At 40.7% G+C, this 18,187-nt stretch overlaps 1 protein-coding gene across 4 annotated transcripts in view; it reads left to right on the top strand.

Annotated features, from left to right (window-relative positions):
* The window catches only part of mpp3a (MAGUK p55 scaffold protein 3a), an 84,172-nt gene that overhangs the window by 43,599 nt on the left and 22,386 nt on the right, over positions 1–18,187 (top strand). For all 4 annotated transcript variants that reach the window (XM_059003150.1, XM_034057372.3, XM_034057374.3 and 1 more), the window contains 9 exons: positions 743–861; positions 986–1,063; positions 7,774–7,854; positions 8,602–8,739; positions 9,228–9,309; positions 11,008–11,093; positions 11,523–11,597; positions 17,090–17,286; positions 17,939–18,003. In XM_059003150.1, coding sequence (XP_058859133.1) covers positions 743–861; positions 986–1,063; positions 7,774–7,854; positions 8,602–8,739; positions 9,228–9,309; positions 11,008–11,093; positions 11,523–11,597; positions 17,090–17,286; positions 17,939–18,003 — 921 coding nt within the window. The remainder of the gene's footprint in view (positions 1–742; positions 862–985; positions 1,064–7,773; positions 7,855–8,601; positions 8,740–9,227; positions 9,310–11,007; positions 11,094–11,522; positions 11,598–17,089; positions 17,287–17,938; positions 18,004–18,187) is intronic.

Raw genomic sequence — 18,187 nt, forward strand, 5'->3', positions numbered from 1 at the left:
GAAAAAATGGAGGCTGTCACACATAAAACAACAAACACTAAACAGACCTAGAAAAACAGCTAAACTTAAACAAGTAACAGTGAAAACAAAAAGAGCAGCTTAGACAAAGCGCAGTGACAAAAGAAAATAAACGGATGCACTGGAATTATCTAAGGATGGTAATGGATTCACTGAAATTTAAGTAAAGAAAATGCTGTAGTTTAATGGATTCCTCTGAGAAAGGGAGTCTCCCTCAGGCCTGATTAGCCAGCTTTAATACAAGTGCTGGCTACTAAGGAGCTCTGAGATTGGAGGGGTGGAAATCTGAATGAGCCAATGGGGAGAGAGGATGAATAGAGGGTGGTTGCAAGGAACTATGGGAAATGAAGTTTTGACCTGGCCAGGCTACTGACCCTAATTAAAGGGACAGGTGGGTGAGACTTACACCCACATTATGTAGCATGGGAATTGCTACAAGTTGACGCACGACAAATTCCAAAAAATAGGATTTAATCCTATTATTTCGTGCAGCCCCAGTGCCACTCCCGCGTCACCTGTGGTGTGAAAGATACTTATCAAAAGTATAGGTTCTATTAATTTTGTCGCATCGTTGCACAGTTTTGTTTGCCGCATTGCGTCTAGTGGGTAGCAGCTAGTTGGCTGGTTCTATTTCAAGAGTAAATTCTGATAATGATAATACTCATCTTTGTACACATGCATTTTAGTTATATGAAACTGACTAAGTGTGCTGTTTTCTTTGCAGGATTGCATGAAACTTTGGCGCTGTTGACATCACAGCTCCGGCCAGATGCAAACCATAAAGAAGATCTAGGCTTCCTCAAAGATGTCTTCAGTGAGAAGAGCTTGACTTATCTCATGAAAGTAGGTGCCTTCATTCGTAGATGTAATGCACAATATATACACTTGTTTAAAAGACAACACAAAGAGGTTTCTATGTATTATAAATATACGTGTTTTCCAAATGTGCTCTCTTTCTGTGTTTCAGATTCATGAGAAGCTCCAGCAGTATGAACGTCAGAGCCCCACCCCCATCCTCCACACCGCACACTCCCTAGCGGAGGATGTGAGTACCAAACCAAATCAGATTATCTTTAAAACTGCACTGCCTGTGAATATTGCATCCTCTTACATTTCCAGTACCAGTAATCACTAATACACCAAATATACCAAAGTGTTTCAACCAAACGTATATTTGATGAAATATAAAGACACCCAGTAAATAGATACAGGTCCAGGAAAATTAATCTAAATGTGTATTGTGACAAAGTGGGGTATTCTGTGTCACTTACAGGACCTTTCACACTGTCTTCTTGTGTAAAATGAAGTACTGGACCACAGATCGGTTGCAAAAATAGGATGATGTCTGTATATTTATTCATTTAAACAAAATAAATTAACCCTTTGCGGTCCATTTATTCAGCATGTCTCAGTTGCGTCAGGTCCAGTTTATTTTCACACGTGCAGTTTATTTTAGACGTGCTGTTTAAAAGTATTTTTTTTCACAGTAAAACAGGTTTAAAAGGACACTCAGTACTGCATCTCCAGCCCCACCCCACCCCTTGTTCGTTGTATTTTTCACATACCTCTTCATAGTCGTGCATCCCGATAAATCAGCTCCTGATCACTCGTTATATCACCAAATTCCTCAATAATGCGATCCAAGTCATTCTTTTATTACTATAACATCTAAAAAAGCTGTGCTAATGTTCGTGATATTCTTTGAGCGCTGGATGCAGAAGCAGCTATCTTGTTTGTTTATGTCCGTGTTCTCTATGGTGCCGGGGGCTACTGTAGTAACTGGGCATTACAAAATTGGGGAGAAAAACAGGGGTAAAAAATTGGTGATGACTAAATAAAAATAAAAAAAACTGGACAGGCTGCACCCTCTACAATTAAATTATGTTTCTGTGGCAAAATAATTATAGAAACGTGTTATACTCAGTCCAGAGACCAAACTTATTTTACATATTTTAGACATATGAATTATATGCTTCGTGTCAATTATTATTAAAAAAAATACCTTGTGTATTTTTTTTATTAAATATTAATTCCAAAAATAACACTGTACATTCATGGAGGTGTGGAAAACAAAAGCTGAAAATATCAGAATGTTATCTTTTGTAGTTAAGACATTATCGTTTTTGTAAAATAAATGCTGCTCAGCTTATTAGCATAAGCGTCACTGAGATGGACAGATACATTTGGAAAATCAGGGAATGTTTATAACATAACAGTGTGTCTTGATAATGTATCTAGAGGCTCAGGTTTGTGGCTTGTTTCGTTGACATGCAGCAGCTATCTGAACACACCCCTAGTATTGATTTTTAAGCAATGCTTTAGTCCGTATCTCTGGAAGCGTAGCACCTAGACACTTCGTTCAAAGTGTTTTGTGATCGGAGTAGCAGTCTGCGTGTGCCTGCCCAGTGCAATCCATCGATATTTTTGTGGGATCCATTGAAAGTGTTCTTGCACCGCAATAACAGCATCAGTGTGCAAACCAATGTCATAGCAATCCTTTAAAAAAGTGTTTTTGGGTGTAAGATGGTTTTGATATATCAACGTAAGATGTAATACTAGTCTTATCACAAAACTCAAGAGACTGAGCTTGTACTTGCATAGTTCAGTTAATGGCTGCTTTTACAACAGAAAAAATAGCCATACCTTTGTCGCGTTGCCAAACCTTTATTTTCCCTAATACAATAGATAACATTACTATAATGGAAAATGACCAGTTTTAATGCAGTATTTCTACAAATAAATTCTACAGCTAAATTAATATTATATAATTATATAATATGCAATATAACAACTACGTCAGATATTTATAGTCTACTGGTTATTTAAAGCTTGCAACAACAATAACAACACTAATATGTCTACTCAACCAGCAATTAATAACTTTTAAAAACAGTTCTTTAAACCTTTTGTTTTCTAAATTGTTTCTTGTATTTATTTTTCTGATAGTATTGCACCTTTTTTGTTCAGACCTTTTTTATTTAGGTGTTTTATTTTTATAAAAAAAAACCAACAGTTTTTATCTTTTTCTTTCTCTCCCTGCACTTGTGTTTGCCTGCAAGTGCAGGAGGGATTTTTCTTTATTTAATTGAACTTTACAGAAAACTGTTTTTAGTTTTTATTAAAAATCTAATTGTTTTTCAACCCTCATTTCTGCTGTGTGAGGAGTAGGGGAGGGGCAGGCAGGTAGCACAGGCCATGTGCTCCTTTGTTTGGCTCCTGCCCTTTTATTATTTTTTTTATTGTTTGAGTTTAAAACAACTATTCTTGTTTTAAACTTCCATTTAATTGTTTTCCTTTTTAAGGAAAAATAATAAAAATTAAATTAAAATTAAAGCAGGAGGCAACAAAGCCCACCACTGCACCATGTAGTGGTGCATCAGAGGGAGTCCCTGAAAAGGAGACTTGCTTGCTGGAGCCCCCTGCGAGGCAGGGCAGTAAAGCCGGCCAGAAAGCGAAGTACCTCACCCCTCAGGGACAGGGGCCCTGCACCACCGGGGACGGACTCCCTCCTGTCCTGTCTTGTCTCGCAGGAGACTGCCTCCAGTGGCATAAGGCAGAAGAGGAAGGCGCAGACTCCGCTCTCCAAGAGGGAGAGCCAGCCACGCACTGCCAGCACGCCTTCCTCGTGTGCGCGAAATGTAAGAGAACCGGCCCCAGTCTGACCACTGAGGGGCCGGCCCCAATGGGGACCACTGAGGAGGCAAAGGAGGGCCCCCAGAGCAATCACTGCCTCAGCTTCCCCCCTCGCAGCAACGCGGAGGGGGAAACAGAACCATCCTCTGGAGTAGCTATGGGCCAAGTGGCCGCCGCTGAGGGACTGAAGGGAGGGGAAGAACCCAGGAGGGCAGAAGGAGGTGGTGCCCTTGAGGTAGATCCCCTCCCTGTTGCCCAAAAAGGCAAAGAAACCGGTACCCAACCCATAACTGAAGGTCCATTTCCAGTCGAGGTCACTGAGGGGACTCAGGATGGGCCCCCAAAACAACAACAACTGGCACAGGTTACCCCCTGTGGCGGCGACGGGGGTCCTGACGGGGGTCCTATAATCAGGCTTGATTATATGTTACCAGGAAAGTAAGTTTATAATTTGACATACACAGTATGTTGATTCTTGAGGCAGACAGTACAAGCCAACCCAACGGCTGGGATGAGACTCTATATCTGGAGTTTACTAGCCCAGCTCATAGGGAACATGTTCGACTCATTTGCTTCTTTTACTTCTCAGAAGGCCTGTTGAAATCTTATTTTCTTCTCATTAGAATCTGATATACAGTGCCGTGAAAGTATTTGCCCCCTGTCTAATTTTCTGCATTTTTGCACATTTTTCACATTGTATTTGGTCAGTTTTTTTTGTGGGTTGTAGTAGTATATAGAGGGAGTCTGAGAGAAAAAATGACACCAAAGTTTGGTGTTTCTTTCATTTGTTTGGTGTGCAAGGTAATCAAACATGCAATCTTCAGGTGTGAAAAAGTTTATTGCACCCCCCCCCCCCCAGTTAACTCAACCCAATTAAAGGGATAATTAGGGTCAGCTGTTTGAGTACTTTGGTTAACAACCAGGCCTGATTTGTGCCAGCCCTGCCCAATATAAATCTGACTTTGGCCCTTACCCTCAGAGTGAAGTTGTCATCAAACAGGTTCTAGAGGCACATCATGCCACGAACAAAAGAAATTCTTGAAGACCTCCGGAAAAAAGTTGTTGATGCCTATCAGTCTGGAAAGGGTTACAAAGCCATTTCTAAGGCTCTGGGGCTCCACCAAACCAGTCAGAGCCATATTGTCCAAATGGAGAAAGTTTGGGACAGTAGTGAATTTTCCCAGGAGTGATCGTCCTGCCAAAATCTCCCAGAGCAAGGCGTAAAATCGTCCAGGAAGTCACAAAGAACCCTAGAACAACATCCAGGGATCTGCAGGCCTCTCTCGCCTCAGCTAAGGTCAGTGTTCATGACTCCACCATCAGAAAGACACTGGGCAAAAATGGGATTCATGGCAGAGTAGCAAGGCGGAAACCATTGCTCACTAAGAAGAACATGAATGCTCGTCTCAAGCTTGCCAAAAAGCACCTGGATGATCCTCAAGAGTTCTGTTCTATGGACAGATGAGTCAAAAGTTGAACTTTTTGGCCGACATGGGCCCCTTTATGTCTGGTGAAAACCAAACGCTACATTCCACAGTAAGAACCTCATACCAACGGTCAAGCATGGTGGTGGTAGTTTCATGGTTTGGGGATGCTTTGCTGCATCAGGACCTGGACGCCTTGCCATCATTGAAGGAACCATGAATTCTGCTCTGTATCAGAGAATTCTACAGGAGAATGTCAGGCCATCCGCCCGTGAGCTGAAGCTGAAGTGCAGCTGGGTCATGCAGCAAGACAATGATCCGAAACACACAAGCAAGTCTACATCAAATGGTTAAAGTTTTGGAATGGCCTAGTCAAAGTCCAGACCTAAACCCCATTGAGATGTTGTGGCATGACCTGAAACAAGCAGTTCATGCTCGAAAACCCAGAAATGTCACTGAGTTGAAGCAGTTCTGCATGGAGGAGAGGGCCAGAATTCCTCCACGGTGCTGTGAGAGACTAATCAATAACTACAGGAAGCATTTGGTTGCAGTTATTGCTGATAAAGGTGGCGTAACCAGTTATTGAGATTTCACATGGGGGCATTGGGTGTTGCATAATTTTCTTAAATAAATTAAATATGTATCACATTTTTGTGTTATTTGTTCACTCAGGTCCATTTTATCTAATATTAGGTTTTGGTTGAAGATCTGATAACATTCAGTGTCAAAAATATGCAAAAATGCAGAAAATCAGACAGGGGGAAAATACTTTTTCATGGCACTGTATGTCATTTGTATCCTATTTGAGTAATGTTTAGTGAATATCTCCTTTGAAAACTGTGCATTATACCCATTTGTTAACCTAAATGTATCCAAATGCATCTTTCCTACTCTGGAAAATGATAGTCAATGACAATATTTGTTCAAAATGCACATTTATGAGCTGAAAAAGCACAATGTCTTCACCCCTGAGGCAATGTCAATGCACTGTGAATCTAAAACAGGACCTCGGGAGTCTGGATGAGTCCGAGAAATGAAACATAGACAGTATTCAAGACAGATGACACAAAAATAGGAGTGGCAAACACTGTTGCAGCAGCAAAGGTCATTCAAAATGATATAGACAGCATTCAGAACTGGGCAGACATCTGGCAAATTAATATAGAAAAGTGTAAGGTACTGCACACAGGCAATAAAAATGTCCATTATAAATACCACATGGGAGACACTGAAATTGAAGAAGGAATCTATGAAAAAGATCTAGGAGTTTATGTTGACTCATAAAAGTCTTCATCTAGACAATGTGGGGGAAGCTATAAAAAAGGCCAACAAAATGATCGGCTATATAGTAAAATCAAAGGAAGTAATGTTAAAACTTTACAATGCATTAGTAAAGCTGAGGGAACATGAAGGCACTTTTTCAGGAGCAATGGCTTGAAACCTGCTCCCAGGAGACCAGGAGACCAGGAGACCTAGCAGTCTGATGCAACTTTGCTATATCAAACCCCAAGTCTCCCTTGGTGTGCCAAGCAGTGGCCTGAAACCAAGTTCCAAGCCACAAAGTGCCTTTGTGTTCCCTCAGCTTAAGACCTCATCTAGAATATTGTGTTCCGTTCTGGTTACCTTGCTACAAAAAGGATATTGCTGCTCTAGAAAGAGTGCAAAGAAGAGCGACCAGAATTATTCCTGGTTTAAAAGGCGTGTCATATGCAGACAGGCTAAAAGAATTGAATCTATTCAGTCTTGAACAAAGAAGACTATACAGCGATCTGATTCAAGCATTCAAAATTCTAAAACATATTGACAATGTCGACCAAGGGGACTTTTTCGACCTGAAAAAAGAAACAAGGACCAGGGATCACAAATGGAGATTAGATAAAGGGGCATTTAGAACAGAAAATAGGAGGCACTTTTATACACAGAGAATTGTGGGAGTCTGGAACCAACTCCCCAGTAATGTTGTTGACACCCTAGGATCTTTCATGAAGCTGATTAATGAGATTCTGGGATCAATAAGCTACTAACAACCAAACAAGCAAGATGGGCCAAATGGACTCCTCTCGTTTGTAAACGTTCTTATGTTCTTATGTTCAGCCAAATTAAAACTGGATGGAAAGCTTAACATTTATGTTTAATTAATCCAATATGTTGTATACAATATATGTATGCAAGGCATTTGTACACAAATATACTGCAATTGCTGGTTGGGGGAAAAATATAATAATATTCAAATTAGCTTTGATTGAGTTATCAGCATTTTATTATAATACTGTGGTTCAGTATTATGCTTTAAGGACTGTTATAAGTAATGTTTTTTTTTATTTTTGTTATGCTTAAGACTGTTATGCTTTGAAAAAATAGAATATCCCACCCCCCAAAACAATGTAAAGGTGTTTTGTGAACTGCAAATGAATCAAAGTGGTTTTTAAAACAGTGCTTAACAAAACATTCCTTAAAACAATGCTTAACATTTTGTGAATAGGACCCTAGAGGTCAAACAAACTTTCCTGTTGATGTTTCTGTGTTTCCTGGATTTTGTATGCCGTATTTTTTACCAGTTCATCCTACACTTCATTTTTGAAAGAAGAAAATGACATGCAAGCCTTGTTTGTCTTGTCTCAGAATTCAAACTAGAAGCATATAATAAACCATTGCTAATAAACAAAGTAATCAGATTATTGTATGGAATTCCTCACAGGTGGCTGAAGAACTTCAGAGTGGGCCTATGGGCAATGATGAGAAGGAACTGTTTCAGCTGTTAAATGCTCCACATCTCAAGGTACAGTGCAGCTCTGCTTATGTGATACTGTCAAACCTTATTCAGATATAATAAAACCCTCATGATACTGTAATTGGTCTTAGAGAGCACCCTGGTATGAATATGAATTTACATCTTACCTAAGGCAAGGTATTGTTTAGATTTACTTTGTGTACATTTTCTGGTTCAGTCATCACATCCTGGTGACTTTTTAAATCTTGGAAATTAAAAGCACCCCTGTAGCTGCTTTAGAGCTCTCAAACCGTGTCATCTCTCTAATTCCAGATGGTACACCAGAGAGGAGGCATGTTTGAGATTTAGGCAACAGAGGTGTTTTATATACAGTTTCATATATATATATATATATATATATATATATATATATATATATATATATATATATATATATACAGTATGTTTAATCTAGGGTTTAGGTTAAAATGTATTTTTTCTTAAATTTTAGAAAACAATGGGAGAACAGTCTCCGGTTGCTCTATAATTCAGAATACACAGGTACATTTTGTTAATTATAAATGGCTGTTATTCCCTGGCACAATATCACTTCCTGTGCTTTGTCAATAAAGTAGGAAGTGCTTGGGTACTGAGGAACATCAGTATTTTTGGGGGGATCTGTGGAATTGAAAAATCTGTTCACAAATTAATGTAAAAAAAATATTTTCATTGCAAAAGTTGAAGCTGTTAGGTGTTAATAAGCAAATAACATGGATTTTGGAGTTTGGAGTTATCTCTCTTTGAAATCATGTGCAGGCTGTTCTCACAGTCCATGACACAGTCGCTCAGAAGAATTTTGACCCGGTCCTCCCTCCTCTCCCAGAGGACTTTGAGGATGAGCTGGAGGAGGAGTCGGTGAAGATTGTCCGTCTCGTCAAGAACAAGGAGCCTCTGGTGAGTGGAAGCTGAGGTTTAGTGCAGTAGTTATGCCGTGTTATAAGGAACCGTATTTGAACATGCAACCTTATGGAGCCTCATTGAACTGGCCAAGCATTTATCAACTGGGTAGATGTAAATTTGTTCTGCTTTCAATTCTCCCTGCCCCACCTACTTTACATATACAGTATAGACAGAGGCAGTAAGGGGGGTTAAAAAAAGTCACACTAATTGAATGGAAAGAGGAAGGCTGTTCTGTCATGGATTTTCCAGACAATCTCAAAGCAAGCTACTGTAGGTAATGGCAGCTAAAAATGATAACTCAGTATTGAAGCAACAGAATCACAGAATAATTGCAAATGCCTTACAACAGTAATACAAAAATCAATTCAACTGGCATTTCAAGCTGCTAAATAATTATTTGTTCAGTCCAGTAAAGGATTAATCAATTGATATTTATTGAAACTCAATTAAAATGTATCATGGAAACTGTACTTTCTTCCCAGGGAGCCACAATAAGGAGGGATGAGACCACAGGCGCAGTCATTGTTGCGAGGATCATGCGGGGTGGAGCAGCTGATCGCAGTGGTAGGTGCTCCTAATCTCCTACTGTTTGTGTGTGCCTGTCTAGCCCCAAGCCTACATTGCCTTCAGTGGTGTGACAGCTCTGGTGAGCTGAGCCTCTGCTGGTGCATGCTGCTGGATATAGCCCATCTGCTCCCCAGCAGGAATCATGAGGCTCTTATTGTTGTGCACCATTTTTGTTCAGAACATTTTTGTCTTTAGGTGTTTTATTTTTATTAAAAAAAACACAGTTCTTGTCTGCAAGTGCAGGAGGGATTTTTCTTGATTTAAATTATTTTTTTAACACTTCTTTTATGTATATTTTAATTTTACCTTGAAGGTATTCGGTTTTTGTTTTTGTGCAGAGTGGGGGAGGGGCAGGCAGGTAGCACAGGCCGTGTGTTCTTTGTTTGGCTCCTGCCCTTTTATTATTTTTTATTGTTTGAGTTTAAAACAATTCTTGTTTAAAACTTTGATTTATTTGTTTTCCTTTTTTAAGGAAGAATAATACAATAAAATACAAATTAAAAAACAAACAAAAAAAAACCAGATTGCAGACTCTTGGTCCCCTTTGAGGAAGTGCGGTGCTATCAAGCATGGGGCAACAAAGCCCACCACAGCACCATCTAGCGGTGGGTCAGGGGAGTCCCCATGCGAGGCAGGGCAGGAAAGCCACCCAAAAAATGAAGCATTCAATTGTATTTTGATGTCTCTAGCTGTGTTAAAAAGGAAATTCCTATAACAATTTATATCCACTTTCCTTAAGTTTCATATGCTTATTTATTCGCCTCAAAAATTAACCATTTCCCTGCCCAGTTCCACCATTCCCATTTCACTATGCCCCTGGGGATGCTTTGCTTTTGTTCCCAAAACAGCCATTTCTAATTACTAAACTGAAAAGCACAGTCCTGGAGTGGAACTGACAACTGTTTTGAACAACCTCACAGCGGCATGACTTTTGGTATCAAGGGGGCATCTGCAAATTTCAAGCACAACTAGCAGAATTAAGGGATTAAAAAAGTTTAAAAAAGGGGTTCCCGAGTGGCGCATCCAGTAAAGGCGCTCCACGTGGAGTGCAGGATATGCCCTATAGTTTGAACGTCGTGAGTTCGAGTCCAGGCTATTCCTTTGCCGACCGTAGACGGGAGCTTCCAGGGGGCACCGCTCAATTGGCCACGCGCCGCCCGGGGGGAGGGAGGGCTAGGTCGGCCAGGGTGTCCTCGGCTCACCACGCACCAGCAACCCCTGTAGTCTGGCCAGGCGACTGGGGGCTTGCCTGTATGCTGCCCAAGAGCTGCGTTGTCCTCTGACCCTGTAGCTCTTGGGTGGCTGCATGGAGAGTCCGCAGTGTGAAAAAAAGTGGTCGGCTGACGGCACACGCTTCGGAGGACAGCGCGTGTTCGTCTTCACCCTCCCGAGTCAGCGCAGGGGTGGTAATGGTGAGCTGAGCCTAAAAATAATTGGCCATTTCAAATTGGAGAGAAAATAATAAAAGATAATTTGCAACAACTAAATTATTAAAAAAAAAAGAACAAAAAAAGTTTTAAAAAAACCTATGGGGTTTGGTAGAACTTTAAACAATTTTAAATAAGAAACAATATTTTAAAGTTTTTCTATTGTAATATTGTCTCTTTTTATGCAAAATGCATAACACTGAGCTCTATTCTGAAGTACATTTTCAAATATAAACGTAATTAGCTGTTTGTGTTTGTTTGTTTCTAGGTCTGGTTCATGTTGGAGATGAATTCAGAGAAGTCAATGGAATTCTAATCGTCCACAAGAGGCCAGATGAAATCAGTCAAATCTTGGTAAATAGCTTCAGATGCTATTGTAATGATCATTTGAATGTTTCTGTTGAAGTAAAATATAAATTTGAGTAATAAATAAACAAGAACCCAGTCATGTCAGGAACACATATACTCATAGACATTGTGCTTGTAATGCTGCAGGAGCCAACCATAAAAAGTATCTAGACAGACCAAAGCCAAGTCACATGACAGCATCCTGTCTAATTGCAGACTACAATATGCCAGCCTTGTGGTGGAACTCAATTCATGAGAACATTTAAGTTCTAGGCTAAATAAATCTGAGCATCAATCTACATAACTAATTCCTTTAACCTCTGGGATTAGTCTGGTTGCTCTGCGCTGGACTCCAAGGCAGTTTGAACAAGTTCTGTGCTAATGTTTTTTTCTGTACTCTTTCTATATTCGATATGTTAATTTTTTTCTGTGCAGTCTCAGTCTCAGGGCTCGATAACATTGAAAATAATCCCAGCAATAAAAGAGGAGGACCGTCTGAAGGAGAGCAAGGTATGTGCTACTAACATCATGGTACACTCAAGCAGTGTCTGCCTGTTATCACCATGCAGGGGCGTGCACAAGTGGGGGCAAGCAGGGGCATTGGCCTCTCCAATAATCATCTCCAAAATATTGATTTCTGCTTACCAATGTACTGCGTTTGCCCTTTCTGTCACTGACACTCACAAACTGAATCTATTTCCTCATAACATGCAGTTAAGGACGTGCATGTATTCGTGTTCTCTTAACGTTAGAGTCCAGCTGCAGTAGTACAATTACAGGAAAAACAACACATTTTTTTTACAACAAAAGCAGAACAAATCGCAACGATGGACGTAAGAAGTGTCTTAAAAAAATGTCACAAACACCAAAGGGTCAGACGTCTGATAATCAAGAGCCTGGATCCTCCTCAGCTTCCACCGAAGAAAACCAAGACTTTCATGCACATGTTTCGACGGAGGACAGTGCAGCACCTATCAGCATGAGAACCGAATGTGTAGCGACTGAAACAGGTGCCAAAGGCTTTTCTCAAATCGAGTACTCTACTAGTAATCCTAATCATGGACTGCCCTTTTCAGTTAACATAGAGCTTTTGCATATTGTAAGCAACCTGTGCTGAATAGGTATCCCCAAAAATAACTTGGCAAGAGCCGAGTTCAAATCAGCATGAACATCTACTCTCATGTAATGGAAATCTGGAAATAAATTACGCTCATTTAATGCAGCATGGTTATAAAATACCAGAAGCTGCCTCTTGGCTGGAATTTTCTGAAAAAACGCCAAAATGTTTTGTTTCACATGTAGATTGTTTTCATGTAATTTAACCAGGATATAATCTGGCTGTTGCAACTGGAAAAATGTACCTGAAAAAAGTTACATGTGGATTTGAAGTTAAGCAAAGTAATGCAAGCACAGGGCATTTAAAATGAGGCGAAGGAGTTCAGAAGCCGTCTTCTTCACTTCACCCATAACAAATTCAGCAAAGTGAAGCATTTCTGCTGGGAAAGATCCATCCACATTTGAAGGATGAGTGGACATGAGGGCTGTAGCTTTTTTCTGAATGCTGACATGTCTTGAAACTCAAGAAAGCCAAACACGTTGTGTACATTGACATAGGCGTCTGTTCGGAGCTGGCAATGCGTTGAAAGGGTATCCAACGCGAAATTTGTCTCTGCCTTTGAGACGGACTTCAGTGTGACTTGGTCCATCTTGCAGAGCACTGGGCAGTCGTCTCTCCTGTCGCGTTACATTCCGGGATGTCTTCACAACTGCTAATTGTATGGCACGTTCTTCATAATCATCAAAATCATTACGAATGTTTTCAAAATATGATTTTAGAGATTCCAGTAATTTAACCACCAGTGACAGTTCGAGTCTTCTGCTTGGACTGACTTCATTGTTACATTAAATCTCTCTAGGATTGTATTCCACAAGTCAGCTAGAATGACTGTTTCTATGTGGTCCATCTGGCATCTAAAGTGTTTAGCCATGTGTCTACTTTCTAGTGGTTGATGGTCACTGTCTTGAGCGACTGTATCCAGAGCATTCTTTATCTGCACATATACTTTCTTAAATGCCCTAGCAGCATCGTGTCTTGCTGACCACCTTGTGTCTGACAATCTGTTGACAACAATCCCATTTTTCCCCAGGTTTGATGAAGTATTTCCCGGCAATAAGAGGAAGAGGAAAACAAATGGTATATTTCTGTTAGAATACTAAAGAAAGACATGGCATCCACACAGCATTCAGCTGCCTTGTTTCCAACCAAATTTAAAGAATGTCCAGCATTGGGGCTCCCGAGTGGCGCATCCAGTCAAAGTACTCGCAAGAGTGCAGGATGCGCTCTATAGCCTGGACGTCAACGGTTCGAGTCTAGGCTATTCCACAGCCGACCGTGGACGGGAGATCCCAGGGGGCGGTGCTCAATTGGCCGAGCGTCATCCGGGGAGAGGGAGGGGTAGGTCGGCCAGGGTGTCCTCGGCTCACCGCGCACCAGCGACCCCTGTAGTCTGGCCGGGCACCTGAGGGCTTGCCTGTAAGCTGCCCAGATCTGCGTTGTCCTCCGACGCTGTAGCTCTGAGGCGGCTGCACAGTGAGTCTGCAGAGTGTAAAGAAGCGGGCGGCTGACGGCACACACTTCGGAGGACAGCATGTGTTCATCTTCACCCCTCCCGAGTCAGCGCAGGGGTGGTAGCGGTGAGCTGAGCCTAAAAAAATAATTGGGCATTTCAAATTGGGGAGAAAATAATAAAAAAAACTAATTGGCAATGACTAAAAATTAAAAAAAAAAAAAAAAAAAATGAATGTCCAGCACACAGGATGTAAACAGCGTTTGGGTTTATTTCTTTTAGCCGGGTTTGGACACCTGTGTATTTTCCAGACATATTTGCTGCATTATCATATGATTGGCCTCTGCAGTGAAAAGTCAATTTCATTTTCTTTACAGTAGTTTGAGATGACATCAGCGAGATTCTCACCTGAATGATCAGTGATTGAAAGGAAACTCAGAACTCGTTCAACAGGAGCCCCAGTCACATCTACCTAGCGCATAATGAAGACGAGCAGAAATACTTTGCCTCATTAATCGCTTGAATAACTGCAGATTTGACTTTATTCCCCATCAGTCCAAATAGCTCTTCACGTATACTAGACGAAAGATACGATGAAGTTCCACTTCCTGAACATCCAAACCTGGCAAGATGGTCTGACAGGGACGAATCAAACTGTGAAATGAGCTCCAAAATTCCAAGAAAGTTTCTCTTATGTGGTGAACCTAGAGTTTCATTATCCCCACGAAATGCCAGGCCATGTTCAGCAAGGAATTTGATTACATGAACAACACGTTTTAGCATGTTTTGCCATTATTCCTGCTCCTGCTTGAGCTGAATTTCCAACGAGGTGCCAATTTTCCCAGCCTCCTGTCGCCTCGTACACCACATAAGCATACATCACGTTCTGGCAAGTTTTCCCCGACTGATAGCAGCATGTTTCCAATCATCAAATCCTGAATCAGTCAATCCACTTTTCTTTGATGAAAATAATTTGCACACAAAGCAAAATATACACTTTTGACAGTGAGTACAGCAACCACTGGAATGTGTCGAGTTCGACCCTGCTCGCATTTTCTTTCTGAAGCCACATACCTCTCACAGCGATTCTGGCAATCAGCGGGTCTCCGCTCTATCCAGTACATGCGAAGTGACTCGTCGTCCACTTTCCATTTGGCTGGATCATTACTGAAGGTAAGCACAGCAGGATCAGGGTTATGAGTGGGACTAGATGGTGGTCTTGGAGGCTAGTCTTGTTTTCTTTCTGCACCCAGACCTAGTTCTTCTTTAGCAACGTCGTCGTCAGCGCTGACAGTTAAACTGGCTAGATCCACTGTTGCTGTCGTTGCTGCATCGTCTTCTTCTTGCAAGGATTTACATGCACAGAACTGCATACAACGTAAAAAGTAATACAATTTAGCAAAAAAACACAGTTTCCAGAATTAAAACTGTATCCAAAGTCAGTATTAAAAATTGCAGAATATAGTGCTTGATAGGCCCTAATATCACAGACCACTTGCAAATGAAAATGCACAAAAACAACTAAAGATCACAGATTTAAAAAATCACGTGTGACGGGTAAGTGCATTAATTTGTGGATTGATTTTATTCTTAATACAAGGCGGTAAAATGAGACTGACGTGTATCTGGGTAACAGATATCCAAGTGCTGACTGTAAGTGAGACTGACAGACGATATGATCAGAAAAGTACAGGAATACTCAAAACAGCATCCTATCTTGCTGCAAAAAAAATGAAAACTGTTAATATACTGTAACCACCCTTGGTCTCCTTTAACCATGTTTGGGAAGGTTCTGTGACCCAGAGACAACAGTTCAATTGTAGCAGGTGTTAAGGGACGTCAGAGAAGGGAGAATTGCCACCAATCCGAAGCTTGGCTTGCCGCGCGAGTGGTACCCAGTTGCAACACTGTTGGCATAAACCAAGGGATGAGATGTTGCAACCATCAGGGGATCGACAGCGAGAAAGCGTACATGCTTGAGACTGGTGGCTGGTGCACCGGGGGCATGCCCTGGATGCAGGGATAAGTAGTGGGCTGCTGAGGCAAACAGGCTGCTGCTGGAGTGAGAAGAACAAAGAGACAGAGAGTAGCACTGGCTGGCAAAGCAGCACGCTTTTACCTGCCCAGTGTAGAGTCCGACTTAATAAACTGTGAATTTCAGAACCTGCAGATCCTGAGTGAGACTACTTCATTTCCATGGAACTCGACATTACTAAAAGGGAAAGAAGCACTTGTTACGCTGAATCAAGAATTTCAGTGCAGAGTTCCTGAAATGCAGTGTGATTTATTTGTACACACTGAGCCTATTTTAAACACTCGGGAATCGGACAATGCAATGTCTTTGCCAGAGCTCATGAAGGTCTATGAAGAACATGACCTGGGGCTTCTGTATCCTGATGTATTCGACCTATTGGTGCTTTTGGCCACGCTACCTGTTACAGTTGCAACTGCAGAAAGATGTTTCAGTGTTAAACAGCAGCAGCATGACACAAGTTTGTCTTCAGCAACTGTTAATTCTTGCAGTAGAGAATGACTTAACCAACAGTGTTAACACAGAGGAGGCTGTGGAAACCTTTATCCAGATGACTCCATGGCTTATGGACTTTCATTGAAATGTTGAGTGAGTCTAATGCTCTTTTTTTGAGTGAGTCTAATGCTCTTTATTTATATAACCGTATCAACACACGCACACACATCATGTATTTTGTTTAATGCCCCCCCCCCCCCCCCCCATTGCTGTCAAATTTAAACTCCTGTGCGCGCCCCTGTCACCATGTATTATTATAACAAATAATGCATGCCTTATGAATACCTGGTGCCTGTATATAACAAAGATGGAAGGCATATAAAGAAAATGATTCATGAGTGGCTCACCTGGTAATGGCACTGAGCTGTTGCAATACCTATATTGCAACAGCTCAGTAATATCTACTGTATACAGGCTTTTGAATACAGATGTGTAAATTGTAATTATTTATTTTGTTTATCTTTTTTCAACACTGGTTATTTATTTGTGATGGGGGGGTGTAACTTGTATTTACTGTTAAAATAAATTTTCAAGATAATTGTGAAAATATTTGAAGAGTTGATACTAATAATTAAAATAGCTTTTTTTAATTACTTTAATGTATGTAATTTAAATGGGTATTTTATTATTATCTTATCTTCTACTATTTCTCCAAATTGATTTTTGTTGTTTTTATCTGTAAGGCTCTTTGAGACGATTTATAGCGAAAGGTGCTATATAAGAAATAAAGATTGATTGATTGATTGACACTGTCAATGAAGTGCAGACTACTCCAGGTGTATGTGGAAATTACGTTTCCTGATAACTTAGGGTAACTATAGGCTATATACATGTATATTATTTATTGGGGAAATAATAATTTTCTGTATGCAAAAGGTAGGCTAAAGAGTGGGGTTTGTTTTCCGCAGGTGCACATGCGCGCTTTGTTTGATTACATCCCTGCGGAGGACAAAGCCACGCCCTGCCAGGAGGCCGGCCTGCCCTTCAAGAAGGGTGACATCCTGCAGGTAGTCAGTCAGGATGACCCCACCTGGTGGCAGGCCAAGAGAGTTGGGGACAGCAACCTACGAGCTGGGCTCATACCTTCAAAGCAGTTCCAGGAAAGGTGAGGGTACTTACTGCCTGTCCCTCACAGGCAAGTGAGGGATGCACATTTGAATTTAGTCCTCAGACAGTGGCACAGGATCTTAATATAAATACCTGCTTCAGCCAGGACAGCTTGTGCAATTTAAAAACATTTTCTTACAGACAGTTAGACACTTTATATAGAGCTTGCTAATTTGCTGACTGAACCTTCCGCACTCCCTAGCCTTACAAATCAGAGTGTTTAGGCCTTCTTTTAACATTTAAACGAAACAGTATTCCACTCATCTTTCACAGCAGACTGCTGATTTTTCAAGAGATATACTTTGTTGCTGGTAGTTGTTCTGAGATTGTCTGATTCAGAATTATGTTCTGGGCCTACTAATATAATAATATTTGAAAATTAGACTTTGTGGCGGATAAATATTAAAAACAAGATATTTGTTTTTGTTGTAGAGCTGCTCATTTTGAAAATGTCATTAATATACTCTTTTGTTACACAATATAACCAAGGATACATTTGGCATTTGAATACTTCTAACATCAACTGTGTTACCTGGATAGGGTTTGTTGTTGAAATAAATACAAAATTATTAAAGATACAAAACTATGTGCACAAGCCACTGTAATTTCTCGCATATTTTCAACTGCTAAATCTGTTTTTCTTCACACAGGCGTTTTATTTACAGAATAAAAATGGGCACTCTGCCAAACCCCAAATCTCCAAAACATCCACTTTGTAAGTCAATCTTTTCATTTGCATGTTTTCTTTATTTTCCCAGATGCTCATAGCTGGGCCTCCAACAAAAATCCAGTTTAATCACTAAATCTTCTTTACTGCTAATCCATTCACATGTCTTGTCAAAAAGTACAGTTATAAAAGCAAATACATTTAATCCCAGTGGATATAATCTGATGCGATA

This window comes from Acipenser ruthenus, chromosome 28, assembly GCF_902713425.1.
Source record: "Acipenser ruthenus chromosome 28, fAciRut3.2 maternal haplotype, whole genome shotgun sequence".
Lineage (NCBI taxonomy): Eukaryota > Metazoa > Chordata > Actinopteri > Acipenseriformes > Acipenseridae > Acipenser > Acipenser ruthenus.